The sequence below is a fragment of the Mus caroli genome, unplaced genomic scaffold, assembly GCF_978045245.1.
Source record: "Mus caroli unplaced genomic scaffold, Mus_caroli_1 scaffold_1, whole genome shotgun sequence".
NCBI classification, from domain to species: domain Eukaryota; kingdom Metazoa; phylum Chordata; class Mammalia; order Rodentia; family Muridae; genus Mus; species Mus caroli.
The window spans coordinates 168,482,570-168,505,202 of NW_028227256.1; the positions used below are offsets into that span (position 1 = coordinate 168,482,570).

A 22,633-nucleotide genomic window follows, 5' to 3' on the forward strand; every position below is an offset into this window, starting at 1 on the left:
CCATAAGGTTGAATTAACAAAATATTTTACCCCTAAGCCCCCAAATTATGCAATACATAGTCAGTAATTCTCAAAACCCAAACATTCTATTTAAAAAGACGTTAAACCTCAGATCAGCATTATCTATTCCTACTGTCTTACTGCTCCAACAGTGCGGTTCATATGTGTGATGATTTGCTCACAGTCCTTTTTTTTTCATGGAGCCTTGCTCATTCTTTAAAATGAAAAAAACTGACACAAATACTTTACTGTCAAGTAAGTTGCTCCTGCTTTAAATAAAACATAAAAGGCATAGCAGTGTTATGAATTTCTTATGTACTTACTCATGTATTAAATTATCTCAGAATCACACAGTAATCAATATTACAATGAGATGATTTTCCAACAGATGACAGAAATAGCTTCTTTGCCCTCAGCACACACTAAGTTGTTCTTCTGTGTATGCTTTCAGTGATGTGAACAGATGGCTGTGTCACTTAGCTGCAGTGCTGTGTCCTGGGACCTGGAAGAATGTGTTCTAGTCTCAGCAATTCAAGTAGCCGGGCTGGATCCGCTCTTTACCCCCCAGCATCTTTTTATGCCTCTCCTTATTTGTCTATCAGGGAGCTCTTCTAGACTATGCTTCCCAGCTCTACGACTCCTTATGATCTCCATGTGTCCTGCTTCCCAGGAAAGCTACTGACTCTGAGGCATGAATCACACTGAGCTGCAACAACAACATTACACTAAAAACAAAAGTGGAACCAAATTATTCTATTTTATGGCATCAAACTAAGCAATAATTGCAAAGGAATTTAACATTTATAGTGGGGATTTTACTTGGTTTTTAGTCAAGCAAATGCTTTATTTATTTGTTCTAGGCAAGAAGAAGCTGGAAGAAATGACTAATAGAATAGTTTTTATGTGACTTATTCTGTCCTTTTTATCTCCATAATCCATCAGAGTATTTCTGACTTGACAAGCGTGGCTGGTCTAGGTAACCATAAACATGCAGGAGGAATGGCGGTGTGTGAGGTTGGAGGGGAACCTTTCTCATTCTCATGGATCAGTTGCTTTGAGGGAAGTGATGCCATAAGCAGCCCCAGGGGAGACCAATAGCCATGTAGGTGAATTTGGAGGCACATCATTTAGACCCAGGCACATCTCTAGGTCCAGACAACATCTGAACTGCAAGCTCAAGAGATACCTGGAGCTAGAACCATGCTGCTAAGCTCCCTGACCCTCAGGCACAGGGTGGATAAGATTTTTTCTTTTAAACCAGTAGGTTTAGGGGCAACTTGTGACTTAGGAAATAGATAACTAATACGCATAAAAATTGTTTTTGCTGAGATGAATTATCATCTTTTTTGCCTAGAGGATAACTCCCCAATTGTAGTCTCTGTAAGAGCACCATCCTTTATAATCTTTTATACTGTTGTTAGGGAAATATTTTTTCAGTATTATTAAGTATGCTCTTTGACAGCTTCAAACACGTATATAACACAATCTGATTATCTCTTCCCTCCCCAACTTCATCCTAACAATACCATCAATACCTCAACAGGTCCTTTCCTAGATTCAAGACTTTCGGTTTTCTTTTTGACCCATTTAGTTTAATCAAGGACATCTGTGTGAACACTGAATTAGAACTATCCATTAGAACCTTGTAGGATCACTAGTGGGTACACAGTTGAGGAAATGCCCTCTCCCTAAGTCTATCAGTGGCAAACAGTTTAGCAGGAAGGTGTAGGGAACCTCTGAGCCCCTCCTCAATCCATTTTTGTATAGACACAGTGCAGGCACCACAGCTGCTGCAGCAAGGTTATGACAGCCAAGGCTGAGTGCATCCTGCCCGGAGGATGCATTCTTCAGCCCTTCTCCCTGCCATTCTGCCTCTGCATCATTTCCAGCCCCTCCTCTTTAATGTTCCCTGTACCCCCTCATGCATCCATGAGCCTTAGGGATATCTTTTACACACACTGGTTTTGCTTCCTCCCTGTTCAAAGCCTTAGTAGCTCCTCAAATTCACAGGATTAATCAAACTCCATAATATCTCATACAAGGCCTTGATGAACTGGCTTCTGCTTGCCTGCTTGGTTTACATTAGGCTTATTTCAGTGTTCCAAAAGGGCTGAAGTAGACAGATTCACGCTGTCCTCAGACCAAACTACTACGCCTTCTCCAACAAGATGGATGGCACTTTTTGGTCTGTGAGCCTAATAAATCTCTCTTCCCTTAAGCTGCTTCTGTCAAGTATTTGGTGTCAGACACGAGAATAATAACTAATACAGCATCTACTTAAGCCCCTTTTATGTATTTGACAGTTATTTTTGTAAGGCACTAGGAATAACAAAGACAAATAAGTAAGGTTCTTTCTAAAACAATTACATTTCTTACATTTCTTTATTTTGTGTGTGCCTGGGCCACAGCATACACGTGAGGTCAGAGGACAACTTGTAGGAGCTGGTTCTCCCTTTCTAACCATGTGAGTTTAGGGGATTACTTTCGTGGCAAGTGCCTTTAGCTGAGGAGCCATCTTGCTGGCCCCAAATAAGGTTCTTAACATACAATTTAGCAGAGAAAGCAGACACATGAACTATTGATTGATTACAAGTGAGATAAATGTTACAAAATTGAAAGAGTTCAGTATTCTGGGCATATCAAGCCTAAGTTACACTACGGACAATGAATAGTTATTAAATAGGGGGTTTAATGGAAAAAAGGACTCAGGATAAAAAAAAAATCAGTCTAAATTTCAGCCCCAAGTTGTTGTTGTCATCGTCGTTGTCGTCGCCATCATCATCATCATCAACAACAAAAACAGCAAAGAGGAAAAGGAAGAGGGGATGGAGATGGCTCAGCAGTGACACACATGAAAACTTAGTAGACTGTATTTGACATAAAAGACAATCATAATTAAATGGAAAAATCACATTGGCTTCTATAAACCACATAGAAGTTGGGCAGGAAGCACATGTCTTAAATCCCAGCACTTGGGAGGCAAAATTAAATAGATCTTTGTGAGTTCAAGGCTAGCCTGGTCTACCGAGTGAGTTCCAGGACTCTCTATGTAGCCAAGGCTACACAGAGAAACCATGTCTCAAAAAACTAAGTAACTAACTAAATAAATAAATGAAAAAAAGAGAAATATACCACATAGAATCTGAAGATACTTCTATTTATTCTCATCTTTCATCAGCTTTCTCAAGAGATATGACAAGACTGAATCTATTCTACAGAGAATGACCAGAACTGGAAGCAAGTAACAAGACCAAAGAAAAGTGGCTGCTAGCAAGGTATAATGGCGCACGTCTTTGATCCCAGCACTTCGGAAGGCAGAGGCAAGCAGTTCTGAGTTCAAGGTCATTCTGGTCTTCATAGCAAATTCCAGGACAGCCAGGACTAGCAGAGAGAGAGAGATTTAGTCTCAAAAAAAGAAAAGGAAAGAAAAATGGCTTCTGAGGCAGGCCTGGTGACATGACAGAAAGAAAGAACAGACCTCTAAAAACTAGGTCTTGGAATGTAGCGATTCATAGGGTATGCAATGTGCAAACAGCTGAAGATTATCATGCAGAAGAAAGATTATATTCATCTATAACACCATGGATTAAGGAAGAGACAGAAAAGGAAGAATTTACAATTGTCAAAGCTATTTAAAGCAGGCAGATTGTCCCTGGAAGTAATTATATCTCAACTGGTTGGCCACTGAACAAAATGTTTCAGAGGGGATCCAAACCCTGAAAGGGAATTAGCACAGATGGCTATGCACTAAGGCCTTGTCCGTCCTGATAGTCTATGGCTTGAATCCATGGACATTGGTCTTTCTTTGCCCTAGTTTATACTTCCATAATGACAAGTGGATCAGATTTCTCATACAGTTCTCTCCTCTATAGTAAGAAAGGTGGAAGAACATGGTGGGTGTTAGGTATCTTTCAAGGAATTGTTGCCATGGCCTTGCTACCAATTCCCTCCTCAGCCACAAACTACTTTACAGTTTACATTTGCCTCATTATTTAGTCTAACTCTGGTATTTAAAACATGTTTGCTTCTGTAAAACTTTAATAAATGTAGAGGCAAGTAATCTTTGAGTATTTTAGAGTCCAAAGGCTACTCTCCCTTCTCCAAAGTCTACACACACACACACACACACACACACACACACACACACATATCTAGGTATATATTTAGTTAAGATTTTATATAGAGCCGGGCGGTGGTGGCACACACCTTTAATCCCAGCACTTGGGAGGCAGAGGCAGGCAGATTTCTGAGTCGAGGCCAGCCTGGTCTACAGAGTGAGTTCCAGGACAGCCAGGGCTATACAGAGAAACCCTGTCTCGAAAAACCAAAAGATTTTATATAAAAACTCTAAAAATATAGATCTTTGAAGACTCTGTAACTCTTACTATAAAAGTAGAAAATTATGTCCTAATGTGGACAAAAATTCGGTATGTACATCTTTGAAAAGATGCTGGCTTATCATATCTCTGTATCCAGATGTCTTAAATAACAAAGAATTAACATGCAAGTGCCGACAGAACTACGCAATGCTCCACAGAAAGTTATGATCCCTAGTGCTTCCAGTTGGTCCTACATCAGAGAGTCCACAGAGGAGCTGGAGCCATGCTTATTGAACAGCTTTGAAATACAGAAGTCTGAGGTTCTATAAAATGGTTCAATATTCTGACAAAGTGCACGGATCTTAACTTTCCAGTATCATGATAGGTCCACTCTGATGTGCATAAAATGAAGTATTCAGATTTTTTTAAAGCTAGGACGATTTATAAAAAAAAGTTGGCTTAAGTAGATGCTGACCTCTAGTTTTTATTTGTTGAAAGCTAAACCATCTGTTTGAGTAAAAACAGATTTTTTGCCACACAGCAGGAAGAGTGAACGAGATCTTCCTGAAAGAAAAAGAGACTCTGAAGGTCAGTTAGAACAGTGGGCTCTGCAAGCAGCTCCTAGTATCAAGGAAGGATCAAAATCCTACAAGACCCGATGCAAGCTGCTCTAATCTAAACTCCACAATCTTCTGAAGGCTCATATAGACTAAACAATCAGTAACCGAGGCAAACTATCCATAGAAGACATTCTTCCTATGCAACGGCCCAGTCATCAAAGCCATAGTCACTCTTGGCAAGGGACGTTCCATCCAGTGCATAGAGGCGCTCTGTCTAACACTGCTTCATCCATTTAGAAACATAGATTTATTTTTAGAGTTACTTTGTAGAAGAACTTTCCAGAAAGGCTGTGTTAATTGGTGAAGCCATGGTGTGAGAATTCAAAGTGGGTACACTGATGATGTAAGAAGAAAGCGGGAAATAAGGGCAGCTAGAGGAAATGAAAGACGCAGGGTAGGGCTACAAGAGAGCCGCTTTATGAAAACATAACATGGGAAATCCACAGCTTGGAAAGAAGCACATTTGAAACTTAAGTAATGTGGTATTCTTCAGGAAGAGAGGGGAGAAGGAGTCCGATCAGTATGAACCATACAGCGCACTCGAGATTAACATCTTTGAGTAGTGCAGAATAATGCCAGAAGCGAGAGGCACAGTAGTGTGTAGTGGAAGGAAGGTCAACAACAGGCCTAGAAACTGGTGGCCCATGGAGATGAGAAAAACTGTTTAGTGGTGGTAGTTGTATCTTCCAGGATGGCATAGCTGGCAAGGAGGTGGGCAATCTGAAATAACTGCCACACATGCACAGGGAGGTGAAGTAACTTCTCTACCTGAAACTCCTTGGCTCTCAGCATATTCTTACTCTACTGACCAGCCAACCTCCTTGCTTTCTCTAGAGCCCCATCTAATTTGCTTTGGCCTAGATCACAACTTCTCTCTATTTTTTGAGCGAGGGTCTCTTTTATTCTAGACTGGCCTTTAACTCACTAGATAGTTGACAATGGCCTTGAACTCCCGATCTTCTTGCCTCTGTCTCCCAAGTGCTGAGATTACAGATATATACCATCATGCTTGGCTCTCAAAGAAAACAAGAAAAAAACAAGGGTTGGTGTCATAGTTGGGTATGTAGTTTACTCAGTGGTAGTATGCTTTGCCTGGTAAACTCATGGTCCTGGGTTTGACCCTTCAGCAGAGCAATCATTCTATCCATAAATAATAATAAAAAGGCAAACAAACAAACAGAATGGAAACAATACAAATATCCATTGGTGAATGGGAAAGCAAGCTATGGTACATTCAACAAAACACACTAAAGTTACATTATTGATATCCCTGGCAATGTGACAAAATCTTAAAAGACAATTTGCTGAGTAGGTGTAAAACAGACCTATCTCCAAGTTTATTTACTTTATGATTCCAACGATTCCACTTTAACAGCACTCTCCCTGTCTCTGTCTGTCTGTTCTCTCTCTCTCTCTCTCTCTCTCTCTCTCTCTCTCTCTCTCTCTTACAGATCCAGGTCCACACAGGAGGAGACAAGAGAACAACTTGCAGAAGTCAATTCTCTTTCTTCCATGTGGGTCCTGGGAATCGAACTCAGGCCACAGGATTGTCAGCAAGCCCCTTTACTCATGAAGCCAGCTCAATGGCCCTGGCAACATCTTAAAACACCAACAGTAGGGTGATGAGCAAGTGGTTAACATGGAGTTACACTGCGGGATCTTTATTCGTCATAAGCCACCAGCTGCCAAGCCTTATAGATTTTTTCCCTTTGGAGTTACTTTTGAAATTTTTCCCTTTTTCCCATTCCAGGTCTTTTAATCATCTCAATTGCTACAATGTCCCAAGCTTACTTTCTCTGCAAATTCAATTCACCTCACTCTTCCCCCAGGCTCACCTTCACTCTTTGTTCTGTCTGCTATATGCCTCAGAAGAATTAATCCTTTCTTATTTTGACAGGGCTTGGGATGGAGCCCAGGCCCTCCCCACCACATGCTAGGCCCATACAGTTGTTGAACTACATCCATTCCCCACTCCACAATGGTCTCCTTGATAGTCTTCACTATGCTGTCTGATAGCTTAAAGTAACTTCTTCACTAATGATACAAGTCATCTGGATGCATCCCTTCTAGTACACATTTATTGCTCTTCTCTTTCCAATAGGAATCCTTTCTAAAGCTGTCTTCTCCCAGGCTACTTGCTCAGTCCAACTCAGCAGATGATGGAGTGCTGCAGCAGGAAGCAGCTGCCCTGCTCATCTGACCACCTAATCCAACCCCTTGTCTCCTAAAGGACTCAAAGAACTAGTTGTTTCTTTTTCAGATCGCAGTGCACCTCATTAAAGTATTATATTTCGGAGCCTAACACAAAACTAGGTCTAAGTATTGGTCACAATTCATGTGCAATGAGGCACAGGCAAAGAATTTACTAGAAGTCTCTGAAAGATGTTCATTTTCAGAGGCACTGTTCCCTCTTCTTTCTGCCTGGAACACAGAGCTGATTTGCTTATTTGAGAAGAGCCAAGTAAATCCAGACTTCCTGGTCTTGTTACCCTCGAGTTGTTGACTAAGTATTAGCAAGCAGACTGGTTCACTGTAGCCCCCGTTGTGCATTTCTCCATACATTTGTAAGGCCTGGCTTAAGTTGAAGCTTACTCACTTTGCTTTTGTCAGTTGTAGCTGGATGCTATCCTCCTCACACAAGCAAATCCCTTATGTTTCTGTGTCCTTTATAGTCCAGCTCAAGTTTCAACCTCAAAGTACCAACTGAGGTCAGTCATAAAAATTCTCCCATCTGTTAGAATATTCTTCAAGCTTTTACTCTGTACCAAAGGCATGGAGTACACAACCAGTGCTTGATCGATCTCTCTTTGAAAAGTGAGTCTGTACACTGTTTCTGACGTGGGGCTCACCTCAGTTGCCACTACTAAGCTGGGACTACAGGGTATCTTAGCTTTACTGAGGTGGGACAAACTACAAAAAGATTCAATGAACTGAGTCAAACTGTATTCAGATCTTGAGTTTGGCTCTGGCTCCCTTAGGTAACATCGTCTCAGCACAAAACAGCAGATTCCGTTCAAGGCTGGAAGTCAACCTTTGGTCTTCACAGAGACGCTGCTGACTTCAAGGACGGTTTGTCACCTTATCTTCTAGCTATACACAATTAGTGCTTCATGCCTGCACTTGAAGAGACAATTCGTTTTCCTTCAGATGGTTAGTGTGACTGTTCTCAGGAGAAATTCTCAGTGTGCAAACAGCCAAAAAGTCAAGGACTGCGCTTATCTATTCTTGTAACAGCTCAGCACTTAACTTTCTCGATGAAATAGGATGAATTACAGTGATTACAACAGAAATAAAGGTTGTAAACACACATGCACGCATACAGGAATGTGTGCACACACATGCACACACACAGGCAACCTGTAGGCCTTTAAGGATGAATAATAAATTTGTAAGTGTATAAGATACAACTCAGCTTACTAGGTAGCCAGCCTGCTTGAGCAGCACCAACAGGACAGTTTAAAAATAATTTATTTGGGAGCCACTTCCACACAACTGTGATCACCAAGAACAGTATAGCAATATTCTCCTAGAACAAAAAATAACGCACGCATCTGGCTGGGTTGCTCCCTAGCCTTCTGCTATGCTCTCTCCAACTAAAACTGTCTCAGGAGCTGCACTGGCATCTGCATACCACTGCTGGTAAGCTCTAGATTTCCACTGCATGGAAATCACTCTGAGACTAAATAGAATTACCCTTTAGCCTGGCAGTCATTTGCTGCTTGTTTTCATTACCGTGTGTGCACTAGCAGTCCACGGCACAGTGATGAAGACAGGGAGAACACGTCAGTGAAAGCAGCAGATGATGTTTCTGTTATCAACTGCACTCCTCTAGGAAAGACACTGTAAGGTAGCTCCCACAAAAGCCTCCTCCATGCTCTGTTCTGTTGAATTATTTATCAAGAGTGAAGGAAACCTGTGCTTTTACCATAACATACATGAAAATAACTTTAAAACAGCAACTGCTGACTTACAGTATTAAAAGCAGGACTTCCACGTCCCTTTCCTTGAAAGTAACAATAGCCTTTCATTTTCCATCCATTTCTCTACCAACTATGCAATCAGTCCTTAAAGTCCTTTGGAATAGATGCATAAAATTTATTTGTTTTCAACATGAAGAATTCCACCTCAGCAAAGAAAGTCTTTCTTACAGCTTTACTAACCTGCTTTTAACTCTCTTAAGAGACAAAGAAACTTAAATAATAAAGAATACAAAACAACAAAAAATGATATTGCCAGTAATTTCTTTAAAAATGTTTAATCACATTTGTGTGTGTGTATCCGTGTGCATGTGCATGTGTATGTGTGTGTGCGCGTGTGTATACAAGAGTTCACACCACGGCACACATGTGGAGGCTAGAGAACCACCAGCAGGACTGCCTTCCTTCATGAGGGGTCTGAGAACTGAACTCAGTTTATCAGACATGGGAGAACGTGCCTTCAAACGCTGACTCATCTCATTGGCCTGTGACCAGCAATTTCTAAATGACAAATGTTATGTTCATATTCTACTTACTTTCTGTTTCTTAGGCTTTTTTTTCCACAGCACAGGCTGGCAAAGTATAACCATCATTCATAATAATTTAAGATCAAACGCTGACCTGGAAATGCATTTACTTTGCTCAAGTTGGAAAATCAAATTCCTCTTCCCAAATATCACCAGCTAGTGGACTATAGAAACCAGTACTCAATAAACTTCCAGTCCCTTACCACCATCTCCAGAGCTCTTTAAGGCACCATAAAGTGAGAGAGGGACCAGCCACAACTCATTTCTTTCTAAGGCACACATGAAACTTCTGACTTCAGAAATGACAGGGTGTACATTAAGCATTCCGAGAAAGCAGAAGGACAAATCTCATTTACTTCCCCAACAATGCATAGCTGGTAAACAGTAAAACAGATCTGGAACCGAGGGAGGACATTTTTCTTTCAGCACATGAAGAAGGGTAGAGGTTGTGGGTGGCACTGTAGCTGGGCCAATGGTAGTGGATATGTGACACTGTTTTTGCATGATTTTTTTTTTTCAGTATAGCCCTTGGCGAGTTTATGAGCTGAGGGCGGTTGGGGAAAGATGTAATGGAGATTTGAAAAATGAAGATCAGAAGAAGTCTTGATTCAGAGGGAAGAAAGTGAAATCATTAGCAAGGATTGGCTGTATGAATGCCCCACTGAAATCAATGGTCATAAACTTGAAGTCAATCAATTTGATTTGACTGGTTGATATTTTCTAGCTAGTTTCAAATGCCTGGCAGCAGGCATTAACAGAATAGCTGGGTTTAGTAGGGTGGGCTTTACGGCAAGTAGTGGGTACGAAGGGAGAAAGGAAGCAGAGAATCAAGGGGTATGTGCAGAGTGCTAACAGGAAAGAAGGAAGGAAGGAAGGAAGGAAGGAAGGAAGGAAGGAAGGAAGGAAGGAAGGAAGGGAGGGAGGGAGGGAGGGAGGGAGGGAGGGAGGGAGGGAGGGAGGAAGGGAAGGAAGGAAGGAAGGAAGGAAGGAAGGAAGGAAGGAAGGAAGGAAGGAAGGAAGAGAGTTCTAGTTCTTTGGAAAGTCAGCTATATCAAATGTCTGCCTGGAGCACACAGGTGAAAAGCAGGAAAGACTTTTCCTGAAGCAGTCACAGGTGAAAGGATGTTTTGATATAGCAAGCACATGGACGGACCTGTGATGAAGGAGTATAAACATGACCCCACAGATAGTGGAGACAACACTGAGCATTGGTTTGGTTTGTTCCGCCTTGCTATTCTTCTGTAAGGACACACATACAATGGTTCGCCTTACATAGCTCAACTTGTGATAATGTGGCCATTGAGAGAAACTCTCCTAAGAACTGCTCGTGAGGCTCCTGTGGCAGCTTGCTGCTTCTAGGGCCTCACCTCATGCCGTTTGGTGTTCGTGCCTGGTGTCAGCTAGTTTATGTTGTGGTGTCTGCCTTCTGAGAGGACTAGACTAGCTGCTGAGTCATAGTTGGTGTTTGCTACAGGACTGAACTGCTGCCAAAGAAGATGGAGCTCGTCCCCAAAGAACTACTGATAAACAGGTCCACTTCCCCATGTCCTAATAACTTTCCTCCTCCACTGCCTCTGCTGGGGGGTGGGCTAGAGGAGAGGCTGAACTCTTATTAAAAGTGGAGTGCAAACAACGTACGTCTACAAATGAACCATGGGATCTAGGTTAGGTCAGGAAGAAGTATGTCCAGTAAGGATGAGATGGATTTACTAAAGATGAAGGATCAAGGGACTACAGATCTGTGAGGAAGAAGAACAGCTGGAGTGTGGACTCTGAAGGAAGGGATTAAGTAGTGGTCAGAGAGTGGGGCGTTTGGAGAGGAGGTTTCAACGTAAGTGCTATTAGTGACTAGTGAGGACAAGCCCTGACTCCAGTCATGTGGATGTTGGGGGCTGAGGTGGCATAAAAGAGATAACTGCCATCAAGAAAGACTGCTGCCCTTGATCAACTGGCTCTGAAGCCCAAAGCTGTGCAGAAAGATGAGAGGTGCAGTTGGTGCTGATGACTGCAGCACAGTAAGGTTAGAGGGACACACTCTACTGTCATGACTGGATGATGTGAGGGAGGGCAGGAGAAAGAAAGGAGACACTATCTATTAGCTGTGGTGGTGAATGAGCATGCCGCCAGGATACCACCTACCTCCCTGCAAGCTCGGAGGCTGATGAAGAAAATCAAGCTCTAATCTGAGGAAAACCTCATGGCAAAAGGTTTAGGGCACTGTTCAGAGGAGAGGTACAGTGTAACATCGGACCTAACATACAGCATGTTCTCTGTCAGGAGTTCTTGAATTTTAATCTTGATTTTCCTAAATTTATAATACCTTAAAAGGAAAATTACTCAGAACTTATTTGCAAATTAAAATCTGGAACAGGTTAAAAAGGAAATGATCTGCTAACAATTGTATTTCCCAAACCCAGGAAAGATTTATCTTTAAAAATTAGTTCCCTGGCCAATATAAACAGTGTCTAACAGCATCTTACTGTTTATGGCTTGATTGAAATGGACAGCCCACTGCTATAAAACAATAGCAGGCACTGTATTACATAAGAGCCCAATCTTAAGAACAAAATCAAGGTGGTTCTGCCTGGGTGATATTTAGAGAATAACTTCTCTGAAAATGAACTGACCAAACTCAGTTCAGAGTTTAAGCAAAGAAACCCAAGTAGCTATGGGATAAGAATAAGAGATTTCAAAAATACAGTCTTCAGAGTACAACATAATACAGTTGTAATAAATTCTCCTTCATCAAACAGTAGTATGGCTATCTCATGAGTATCTTTAGAGCTATGCATGTAGAGACAAGAGAATAACTTGGATAAGTAGGTTCTCTCCTTCCCACCACCTGCTGTTCTCTGCCCTCTGACAGACAGCGCAGCAGTTTGATTTCCCATATAAACTTTCTTTCTACCCACAGTGTGGTCTAGGTCGGTGGAATCTCTGTGCCCTCACTTACAACTACCTCCTTTCATTCCAGCCCCAGAGGGCCCAATACCCTCTTCTGGCCTGTTTAAACCTCTCCTAATACATATAAATTTAAAAAATAATAATAAAGATAAATCTTAAGAAGTATGATAAGTAGCTTAAAAATAAGAATAATGAAATTTAAATGAATATTTTTATAAAATAGTGAGAAACATTTCCAAAATAATATATGTTTAAATTTGTCTGAGTGACTGTCTTGAATGCCCTCTCATTAACCAAGAGAATATTGGTTAAGCAAAGGACTCTTGGGTTAACAAATCAAAATTTTAACTTACCATTTATGTTTATTGCTGGTAATACAATTGACATTTTTGGTCTTGTGGTCTTGTTGTGGGTGGTAGCTGGTAATAGCAGATGATCCTACAATTAAAAAAGAACAGTGTTTTAAACATCATGATGACTGGTTTACTCTAGGAACACTCCAGATTTATGCTTTTTAGGGAGCCAGCATTTTACTCAGGTCATGAAGATTAATTTTTTTAATATAAACTTGGCTTAGAAGAAATAAACTACAAATTATCTTAATGCAATACACATTTTTCAGAGGTGGGGCTGCCACTGCCAGACACACTGTGGCAGTTTTCTAATACTCCTAGATTTTGGTAACAATATATGATTAGGGTACCATAAAGAATACTGGTCAAGTTGTTAAGACAACAGGTCTTAATTCTAGTCATGCCCCTACATAGGTGTGTGATCTGGATAAGACTGCATCCTCTGTCCAGGTCTCACTTTCCAACCCTATAGAATGATGGGAGCTGAGGTATATTATGTTACAAGACACCAACGTGGCTTCCAGTCATTTTCAAACTGTAAAAGACAGAATCTTTTGTCCTCCAAAGTGTAAAAGGCTAACGCGGGTCCAGAGCTCTGGGGCCCTGCCTGATTTGTGCTTTCCTTTAAGGCGAAATGCTGCACTATTAGAGATTCTCTGTGACAAAAGCACACTAAAATGTGTGTGGGCTGAAGTGGTAGTGCAAACTGCTGTGCAAATGAAGACCTAAGTTCAATACCAGAATTCGTCTATGTAAAGCCAGGTATGGGGGTGTGCTGGAGTCCCAGCACCAGGGAAGTGAGATACGAGATGTCCTTGACTCAGTGGCTCACCAGCCTAGCCTAACTGGAGGGCTCCAGGCCACGAGAGACCTTGTCCTGGGAACAATACCTGAGACTAGCCTCTGACCTTTGCACACAATGCTTACACCCACAAGCACATCTGCACATACACACTCCCACAAAAAGCACACAGTTGAAGTAGAGAATTTAAAGAACTCTGTTTTCTACATTTCTACAAAATGACAGACAACTTTTGATTACCTATAAGTGATTCAAAGTATCTGGGCTGCCAGGTCTCCAGCCACACAGCTGCTCAAAGTAAGAACAAGCCAAGGAGAGGTTGGCGGCAGAACAGTGGGGAGGGCAAGAGTTTTGGAAAATATAGATACATTTGTAGATGGTCATAAAAGACTTATGACTTTGATATTAACTAGTATTGCTAACAACTCTTCCTAACAAACACATACAATCACCACAGGGGTAAGGGCTCTGACAGTATTTCTCCTTACAGGAGCATGTTAGGCTGAGGTAGACAGAACCCAAGTTGAACGAACCTACTTGGTGTTGCTTTTTGTTGTTCCTATAGTCACTGTCATTCATTCAACAAACTTGCCCTATGGATGAACTCCTCAAATGTCAGATCCGAGGTAGCTGATAAATGAAGTTATCAGCAAAGCAAAGGAAAAACCTAGACCACGAATGCCAAGCTGTGGACACAACCAGAACTGTGTGGAGACACTTCTGGTAACTGCGGCACTTTGTGGGATTCAGAGCCATAGTCCCATGAGAACACATTTTCCAAGGGTGGAAAGAAGAGTGGGGGTCTGAGAGAATCCCAGCTCTGGAGAAAGAGGTTGTTTTCCTTTTCCTGTTTTGTTTAACTGCATTGTTAGACACAAAGATCACACATTTCTGAGAGCAATATAATAAATTATATCCTAGAAGAAACACAATTTGCTCATCTTCCTGTTATGAAATTTATAAATAGCTTAGTTCCTATAATTAAAATATTGTTTCATGGGCTCTAAACTGAATAACAAAGCAACCCTCAAACTGCAAGCCCAAATTAAGGTTACTGTAAAAACAAACACACTTAGATCATATTGGTGACGGGTTAGAGTCAGGCTCAGATTTAATTATGAGTTTCCTTTGGAGATCTGGATGTTTCTAAACAGGACTTTTTTCAAATGTAATGTCTCCTACATTTTGTAGCAGGAAGTAAAAAATTATGCTATTCTTTATGAAAAAGAATTATACCATACTTATACACATAATTAAAGTTAGCCTGTTTTGTCTCTCATTAGACTGTGGGATAGCCATTCCTTGTTTAAGGGTCCTCTATGTAAATAAGTTGGCCTAGAACTTGCTATGCAGTGCAGCTGGTCAGAACCCTTCTGCCTCTGCCTCCTGAGAGCTGGGCTTACAGGTGTGTGCCTGGGCTTTTTGTTTTCCCATTGCTAGGGATAGAATTTAGGGAGTCACACAAGATGGAGCCTATAACTTAAAATGCTTATTTTACTGATCAAAACTGAAGGGAGCCAAAGCTAGTATGTTACCAATTCTAACAGTATTTTATTTAAAAATATTGCACATATAGTTAGGACTGTAGTTGCTTTGTTAAACAGGTACCTACTTTCTTTGGGAAGAAATGGCTGTTAAGCCAACAATGAACTTTGAATTATTTTCTGGAGCTCATATCACTCTGATTTAGAACATTAATCCTATTAGTTATAAGAGTAGAAACCAGGAACTTCAATCACTCAGCAGGTGTTTATAGACTTCTACGACTCATTACAGAAAACACTTACCCAGCATGCCCCCTACCACATACTCAGCACTATGCTATGGGGGTGTTTTAAAGACTAGAAATTCAGATTTTTATTCTCTTGGGGGAAACAATGTGCACTGAGAGATAGATGGTGATTTGTTTCTAATATGTGCTCTTCGGTTATGATAATTTTGGATTAGAAATAGAACCTGTGATACTTAATTGGGCAGAAAGCAGACTCATCTGCAGCCAGGTGAGGCAATGTAGCCTTGGTGAAAGCACTTCTTTGATGATGGAAAGCTCCAGTTCTCCTCCTGCCAGCCAGAAAGCAGCCATGGCAGTACAGCTGGAGTAGCCACAGTGGGCTCTGCAATGGAGGCTGTGCCAGAGGATTACAGAGCAATACAACAGGACAAAGGGAGCCTGGTGACTGAGGGGCCATAGTAAGATCTTTAAAAGTTATGTGACAGAGATAACATTTTGATTTTCCTAGGTCACCACTGCATTGGATTTTCTGTCAAAATCTAGAGCTAAGTATAACAACTTGTTACAGTATCTGTTTGTGGATCAGTACTAAAGATATTTGGTCAACAGAAGTTCAATAAAGGTTAGCACCATCAGGGATAGCTTCATTAACTTTGTTTTGAGACAGAGTATCACTAAGTAGCCTTGGCTGGCCTGGAACTCACTATATAGACCAGAATGGCCTTTAACTCACAGAGACTTATATGCCTCCCAAGTGCTAAGATTAAAGGCATGCACCACTATCTCTTTCCTACTGTTAAACTGCACAGAAAAGCCACATTTATTATTCAAACATCTTGATAGGGACCCCCCTCTCATTTTATCTAAATCCATATTAATGAACTCATGGAGGAATTTCAGCCTTGGAAAAGCCAAGGTATAATTTGATGGATTTTAACAAAGTCATTTCGCTTGTATTACGTTAAAATAATCAACTACAACAAAAGTTGAGCTATTTAGAAATAGAAGGTAAACGCAAAAAGGATATTGCTCTAAAAAGGAATACACCTCAATACTGCCATTCAAAGTCTCATTGCTTATTTTAAGACATTGTCAAATGGGCTTCTGAAAGTGCAGTATAGGACTGATACAGGATATCTTCAGGGATAAATCTGTGTGGACAAACATTATAGCCAATGCTTTGTTCCTCATACGCCCATGGATTATCTAGAAAAGCATCAAAGCTCTGCACAGTGAGAACAAAGCGTCAGCTTTTCCCAGTATCGGCCGTAATACGTGATCCAAGACACCAGTTTTGTATACAGTCCTCCAATTCCCTCTCCCACACACCTTGTAAGAGACAATCCAAGTATGAAGACACGCTACAGCATTAAAAGGCATTTCACCTTTCTAAAGAAGAGAAAGCATCAGAGACAGTTCAGACAATACCTCACAATAAAGTTAAGACCCAACTAGAGTTAACAAATGTTGGTTCTACATATCCACAGAGTACACACAAACCTATTAAACCACTTGCTAATTAGATTTTCTAATTGCTGACTTGGGAGTGTAATTGTATTCAATATTATATAAAACTGATAAACTAAGTAAAATCACACAACTTGATCAAAGTAAGGAGATTACCTTTATTTTTCTTACTGCAAAACTATAAATGACACAAACACAATAAGTTTGTACCACATTGTTTAACAATCTGTAAGTTCTTATTATAATTGAAAGTAATTAAAAATGGTAACTAGAAATTATGGCATATGGATTGTGAGTATGATTTATGGGATTCTGAACAGTAGACTTAGTCTTTTTTTTTCCACTTCTTTTTTTATTAGATATTTTCTTCATTTACTTTTCAAATGTTATCCCCAGAGTCCCCTATACCCCTATACTCTCCCCCCACCCTGCTCCCCAACCCACCCACTCCCGCTTCCTGGCTCTGGCATTCTCTTTTATTGGGGGATATGATCTTCGCAAGACCAAGGGCCTCTCCTCTCATTGATGGCCAACTAGGTCATCGTCTGCAACTAGAGACACAGTTCTGGGGGATACTGGTTAGTTCATATTGTTGATCCTTCTATAGGGTTGCAGACCCCTTTAGCTCCTTAAAAATATGGAACAATTCACGAATTTGTGTGTCATCCTTGCACAGGGGCCATGCTATTCTTCTCTGTATCGTTCCAATTTTAGTATATGTACTGCTGAAGTGAGCACCAGATTTAGTCTTAAAAACAAAGCCCTGATGTTTACATCAAAAGCTGGCAAGTGAAATAATTATTAATAATTGAATGAAACACACAGTTTTCAAGTCTCCTCTTAGCCAGTTCATGTCATACTAGATGAAACAGCTTCTCCTATATGAGGAAACCTGGCTCAGTGTGGGCGTCTGTCTGTGATAGGAAGGAATACCTAGAATAGCTACTCCCAATGAATGAGAATTCTCAGTCAGCAAAGGCTTCAAGTGCAGCACCAAGCAGCTCTCCTGCATTGGGATGACCCGCTGGGAACCAGAGGTTTGCGTACCAGGCCAACACTGACAACAACAACCTCTTAACATTTCATACTTGGCCTATATCCACTGAATTCTTGAGATGGCTTGTTTTTCAAATATGGAAACCAGATTGAAAACAAAACAAACAAACAAACAAACAAAAAACCAACCAACATCCATCCTTATTCTAAAACCAGCTCTGTGTTTTCTCTAACTTCCATCTCCGGAAGCTTTAGTTTTCTACTGTCACAATATATCTCTTCCTCTGCCCAACTATCTTTCAAGCTGCCAAATCTCAAAAGCGAATTAGCCAGAGCAGCAGTCAGAAGTGGGCATGTCAAAGTTACTGCTTAAATCCACAACATTTGCAACTAATACTGTTTTCCTGTAGTTACATAAACTGTTGACTAGAAACCCAAAGTGTCTACTCACTGAAGAAATAATTAGGAAATTTGAATTCATCAAAATATACAAACACACATAATAAAATACCATGAAAACAAAAATTGCAAGAAAAAAATTAGAGGTAGTAAAATTAAGTGGAATGTCGTCATGCAACGCCTATTAAATGACGTAGAGCTGCTCACCATAGTAAAAACATAAGCAAATACATTCATTACTCACCCCCCCAAATAGACACAGTCAGTAGAAATAGCTAAAATGAATGTGGTATTTGTGCCACTAATGTATGCAATAAAATTACAGACCAAACAACAGGAAAAATTAAAAAAATAAATCTGTACCACTAATATGTATCAGGGAGACAAAGAATAAATCAAAACCATTAGTGTACAACAGATGGCCCAAGAAGGAGCCAACATTTCTATTCTGACAAGAGCAAAAATTTGACATGTAATGCAATCTTGACAATTCTGGCAAGGTCACCATGAAAAATGAGTTTGAAATTCCAATAAGGTCAAACAAGTTTGCCTTGGAATATGATTCTTATATCAGACTCTGTAGAAAGCTCCCCAAATGTCATGTGGCTGTGTAGGCAACATGGCAGTATGGGTACAGAGCACAAGGAAGCAATAATCCAGCTAGCTGGCCTTCCCACCGTCCCTCTCTTATTCCCGTCTTTGTTGGCGCCAGGAATCAAACCCAAGGCTTATAAATGTTAAGTCTACCACTGTGTGACAACCCAGTTCTACCTGAACTTTCATACCAGTGATTCTCGCTTCCTAGAAGGTGAAAGAGAGAGAGAGAGAGAGAGAGAGATGATTCGTGTAAATTGTCAGCTTTACAAAAACTAAAATCACCTAGGAAATGGGTGCTCTAAACATATTCATAATGTAGTCAGGTATCTAAACATACCTGACTACATTAATTGAAATGAGAACACAGCCTACTGTGGGTGGCACTATCCCCTAGGCAGAGGATCCTAATTCATATAAGAGTAGAGAAAACAAGCTAAGCACTAATGTACATGCATTTATTGCTCTCCTCTAGTTGTGAACATATCAGCAAGCAAACTAAAAACTCAGAGAAGAAAATTACTAACAGCCAAGTGTGCCTGCAAGGCACAAGCCTGTTAGGCTTTAAAATAAATAGGATGTAAAGTGCCACACATGGTTCTGTTGAGAAAAGGACAAACACTGGGGACAGGGAAAGATGATACCTAGATGACATGTAAGCCTTTATACCCCCTCCCGGATTACTCAGATGAGAAAGGCAGGAAGGAAGGACCATGAACTCAGGGTTATAAAGATTGTTCTTTGCTCCAGTTGGCTCACCTGCCATTTGGGGCTGATGCTTGACTGCAAAATCATAAAATAAAAGCCTCGTTTTCACCACTGAGTCTACAGTGCTCTTACTATGAAGTGAGGACCTTTGTTTCTCATATTATATATAAGAGAAGATGTGATACTTGCTCTTCTAAGTCTGCCTCATTTCACTTAACATGAACTCTAGTTCTAACCATTGTCCCGACAGAATGATAGTCTATTGTGTACATGTATACCATATGTCTTCATCCTTGCATATATTGACAGACACCTATACTGGTCTTTAATTTTTCCTGTCCATTTTTAATTGGGTTGCCTTTTTATTGAATTATAAGATTTGTTTGGACACTCTGGGTGCATGCCTCTTAGGACATATTTGGTTTGCAAGTGGTTTCTACATTGGATAAACTATCTTACAGCATTATAGATGACATCCTTTTCTCACAACAGATTTTACTTTTGACAAAGTTCTAGTTCATGTTTTCCACCGTCTAGCATGTGCTTTGGTGTTCTAAGGCATGTTAGCTTCAGTTAGCTTTTTGAGAGTGAATTCATTAGTGTGTATTCCCAACTCAGGAGTGAGAGAGTTTCACGGCCTTTGACATTGCTTTGCCATTAATTTTACTTTTTAATTAATCATTAGGATGTTGGTGAAGCGTCAACTCTGTTCTCAAACCTCTCGGGCCAATTCAAACCTATGGATTTCTCTTGCCTTCCTTCCCTCTACCACCTAGGCTAAGGTAAAATGAACTGGCCAGTTTTGATGTCTCCATAATCTCCTATACATATCACTATTAAATCAATTAATACATTATACTTTGTGCTTATATGTCCATTTCTACCTTATTTACTTTTAAAATTCATTTACAGATAGAATGTGAGTGATCAGTGATTAAATAGTGAGAATATTTTGGCCAAAAAACTACACAAGGAAGAGCTGACTCCCCCTCCCCCCCCATTTCATTTCATATGATTTTCTTACATCCTAGACATGACTTAATAAAAACAGACTAATAATTGCTCCGGTCAGCTTTGGCTCTCTAGTCACCATGGTGACTACTCACATCCTTAGGAAAGCTTTTGAAACCTTCACAATCTTGTTTACAACTAAATGTGGATTTAATTGTATTTCTAACAGAAACAAGTACTGCTGATCAATATTTACAGTCTGATGCAATTCACTAGGAATTAAAGGAATTTAGGGCAGATGTACAAAGATGGATTCTAGGTTAAAAAAAAAGTTGGATTTTTTTTTTTAGTCCAGAGCCCTGGCATATAGGTAAATAATAAAATAATCAAAACTTGTCACTATTTATTTATTTATTTAGAGACAAGGACTTACTATGTAGCCTTGGGTTGCCTGAATCTCACTATGTAGACTAGGTTGGTTGTCCATAACCAGACTCATAGAGACCCACCTGCCTCTGCCTCGCCAGTGCTGGGATTGAAAAGGTGTGCACCACCAATGTCCAGTCACATCTCTTAAAAAGGAGTAAATGGGCCTTCTTCTTTCCTTGTTAAAAGAAGTCTTAAGTCAACAGAACGTGAAGTAGACACATTTCAAGGAGCTTATTATTTGAAAACTGAGGAAACAATTAGGTGTCCAATTAGGAACTATGGTCTTCATTAGAAACAGTAACACACAAAGGACAACTAATGACAATCAGACTAATTTGAAATCATTCACCTTCCTCATCAGAGCGCAGATGTTTCACAGATGCCTCTGAAGAACAGGTACAAATATTTTATTTTAACATAGTGTCCCATGCGGGAAAACTTTCAAGACAGTGTGTGGAGAGTCTATGGCGGAGCTGACTGTCTTCTGCTAGCCCTCCACACCACTGCTATGAACCATCAATTAATGCTGAAGCACTAGAAGAAATGTGTGGTGAGTCCTGCACTGGAGCGCTAGTCACACACTGTGTCCCTCATCAACAAAGACTGAACAGATGGGAGTCTCTTGGAAAGGAGTTCTACAAACACAGTATTGTTCTAGGGGATTTTGGCGGGTAGCTAACTGCTCCAAGTTTTGGATCATCACTTTTAAAACAAGCTAAATCTTTTAGTGGGAATATGATCATTAGTTCACTCTTTAGACTGATCAAATGCGTGTGTTCTCTGACATTCATAGAAGTCATTAAAAGACTTCACCCACCAACAACGAACTAAAAAAATATATAAATGACATGGAATAATAAGCAATGAGCGCATAAGAAAGTAAAAAAATTCTCAGCACAGGGGAAACAAAGAAAACAAGCCAGCATTCCATAGGAAGTCCTGCAAAGTTAAATAAATATAAAAATATGTGACACTGGGGAAGAAAATAATTTGAGTTTCTCAGAATTTACAAACCATTACACACACACACACACACACACACACACACACACACAGAGTCCATGGCATGAAGCTCTTAAAGTTCCAAGCTCCCAGACTTGAAAAGCAAAGACAGTATCCGCATAGTGAGCTGGCTAGGGGGATACTGGTGAGCCCTGGGTGTAGCTGAGAGACTCTGCCTTAAGGAGAAGAAAAGGCACTGGCCACCTATCATTCATATACATCAGACACTGTAAAGATCATATATAACTATATATGTACTATATATTACATATTATATACTATATATAATATATATGCTAACCACAGTAGAATAATATAGATTAAAGATTCATTCACAAGAGTTTCCACTATTTTTGACTTGAAACCTAAAGAGTAATTATTACTATATAAGAATATGTATCAATTGACTATCCCTATTTTGATTAACATGTTAGGGTTGTTCAGGCAAATTCTTATTATGGTTCTGTTTTTTTTGTTTGTTTGTTTGTTTTTTTCGAGACAGGGTTTCTCTGTGTAGCCCTGACTGTCCTGGAACTCACTTTGTAGACCAGGCTGGCCTAGAACTCAGAAATCCACCTGCCTCTGCCTCCTGAGTGCTGGGATTAAAGGTGCCTGGCTATGGTTCTGTTGATAATACTGAGATTATTCTTTTTATTTATATGAAGTTATATCCTCACCTTTACTTAGAATCATTCTTAGATCTTAATTCCTTAAATCTTCCCGCTTGGGATTAGGAAGATGACTCACTGGTTAAGCACCATGAGGACTTCAGTTCAGATCTCCAGAACCCATATAAATGCCAGGTGGGTATTTGTGTGCCCTCTGCCTCTGTGATTCCCTGAGATGTAGCATC

The 22,633-nt window shown here is 40.3% G+C and overlaps 1 protein-coding gene and 1 non-coding gene across 4 annotated transcripts in view; both read right to left on the reverse strand.

The window, feature by feature from the left end:
* Atf6 (activating transcription factor 6) overlaps positions 1–22,633 on the reverse strand; it is a 176,433-nt gene that overhangs the window by 37,248 nt on the left and 116,552 nt on the right. For all 3 annotated transcript variants that reach the window (XM_029474736.2, XM_021159362.3, XM_029474734.2), the window contains one exon: positions 12,701–12,785. In XM_029474736.2, coding sequence (XP_029330596.1) covers positions 12,701–12,785 — 85 coding nt within the window. The remainder of the gene's footprint in view (positions 1–12,700; positions 12,786–22,633) is intronic.
* Positions 17,333–17,439, reverse strand: LOC115032571 (U6 spliceosomal RNA). Its single transcript, XR_003838216.1, has one exon. It is a non-coding gene; the product is annotated as a U6 spliceosomal RNA (small nuclear RNA).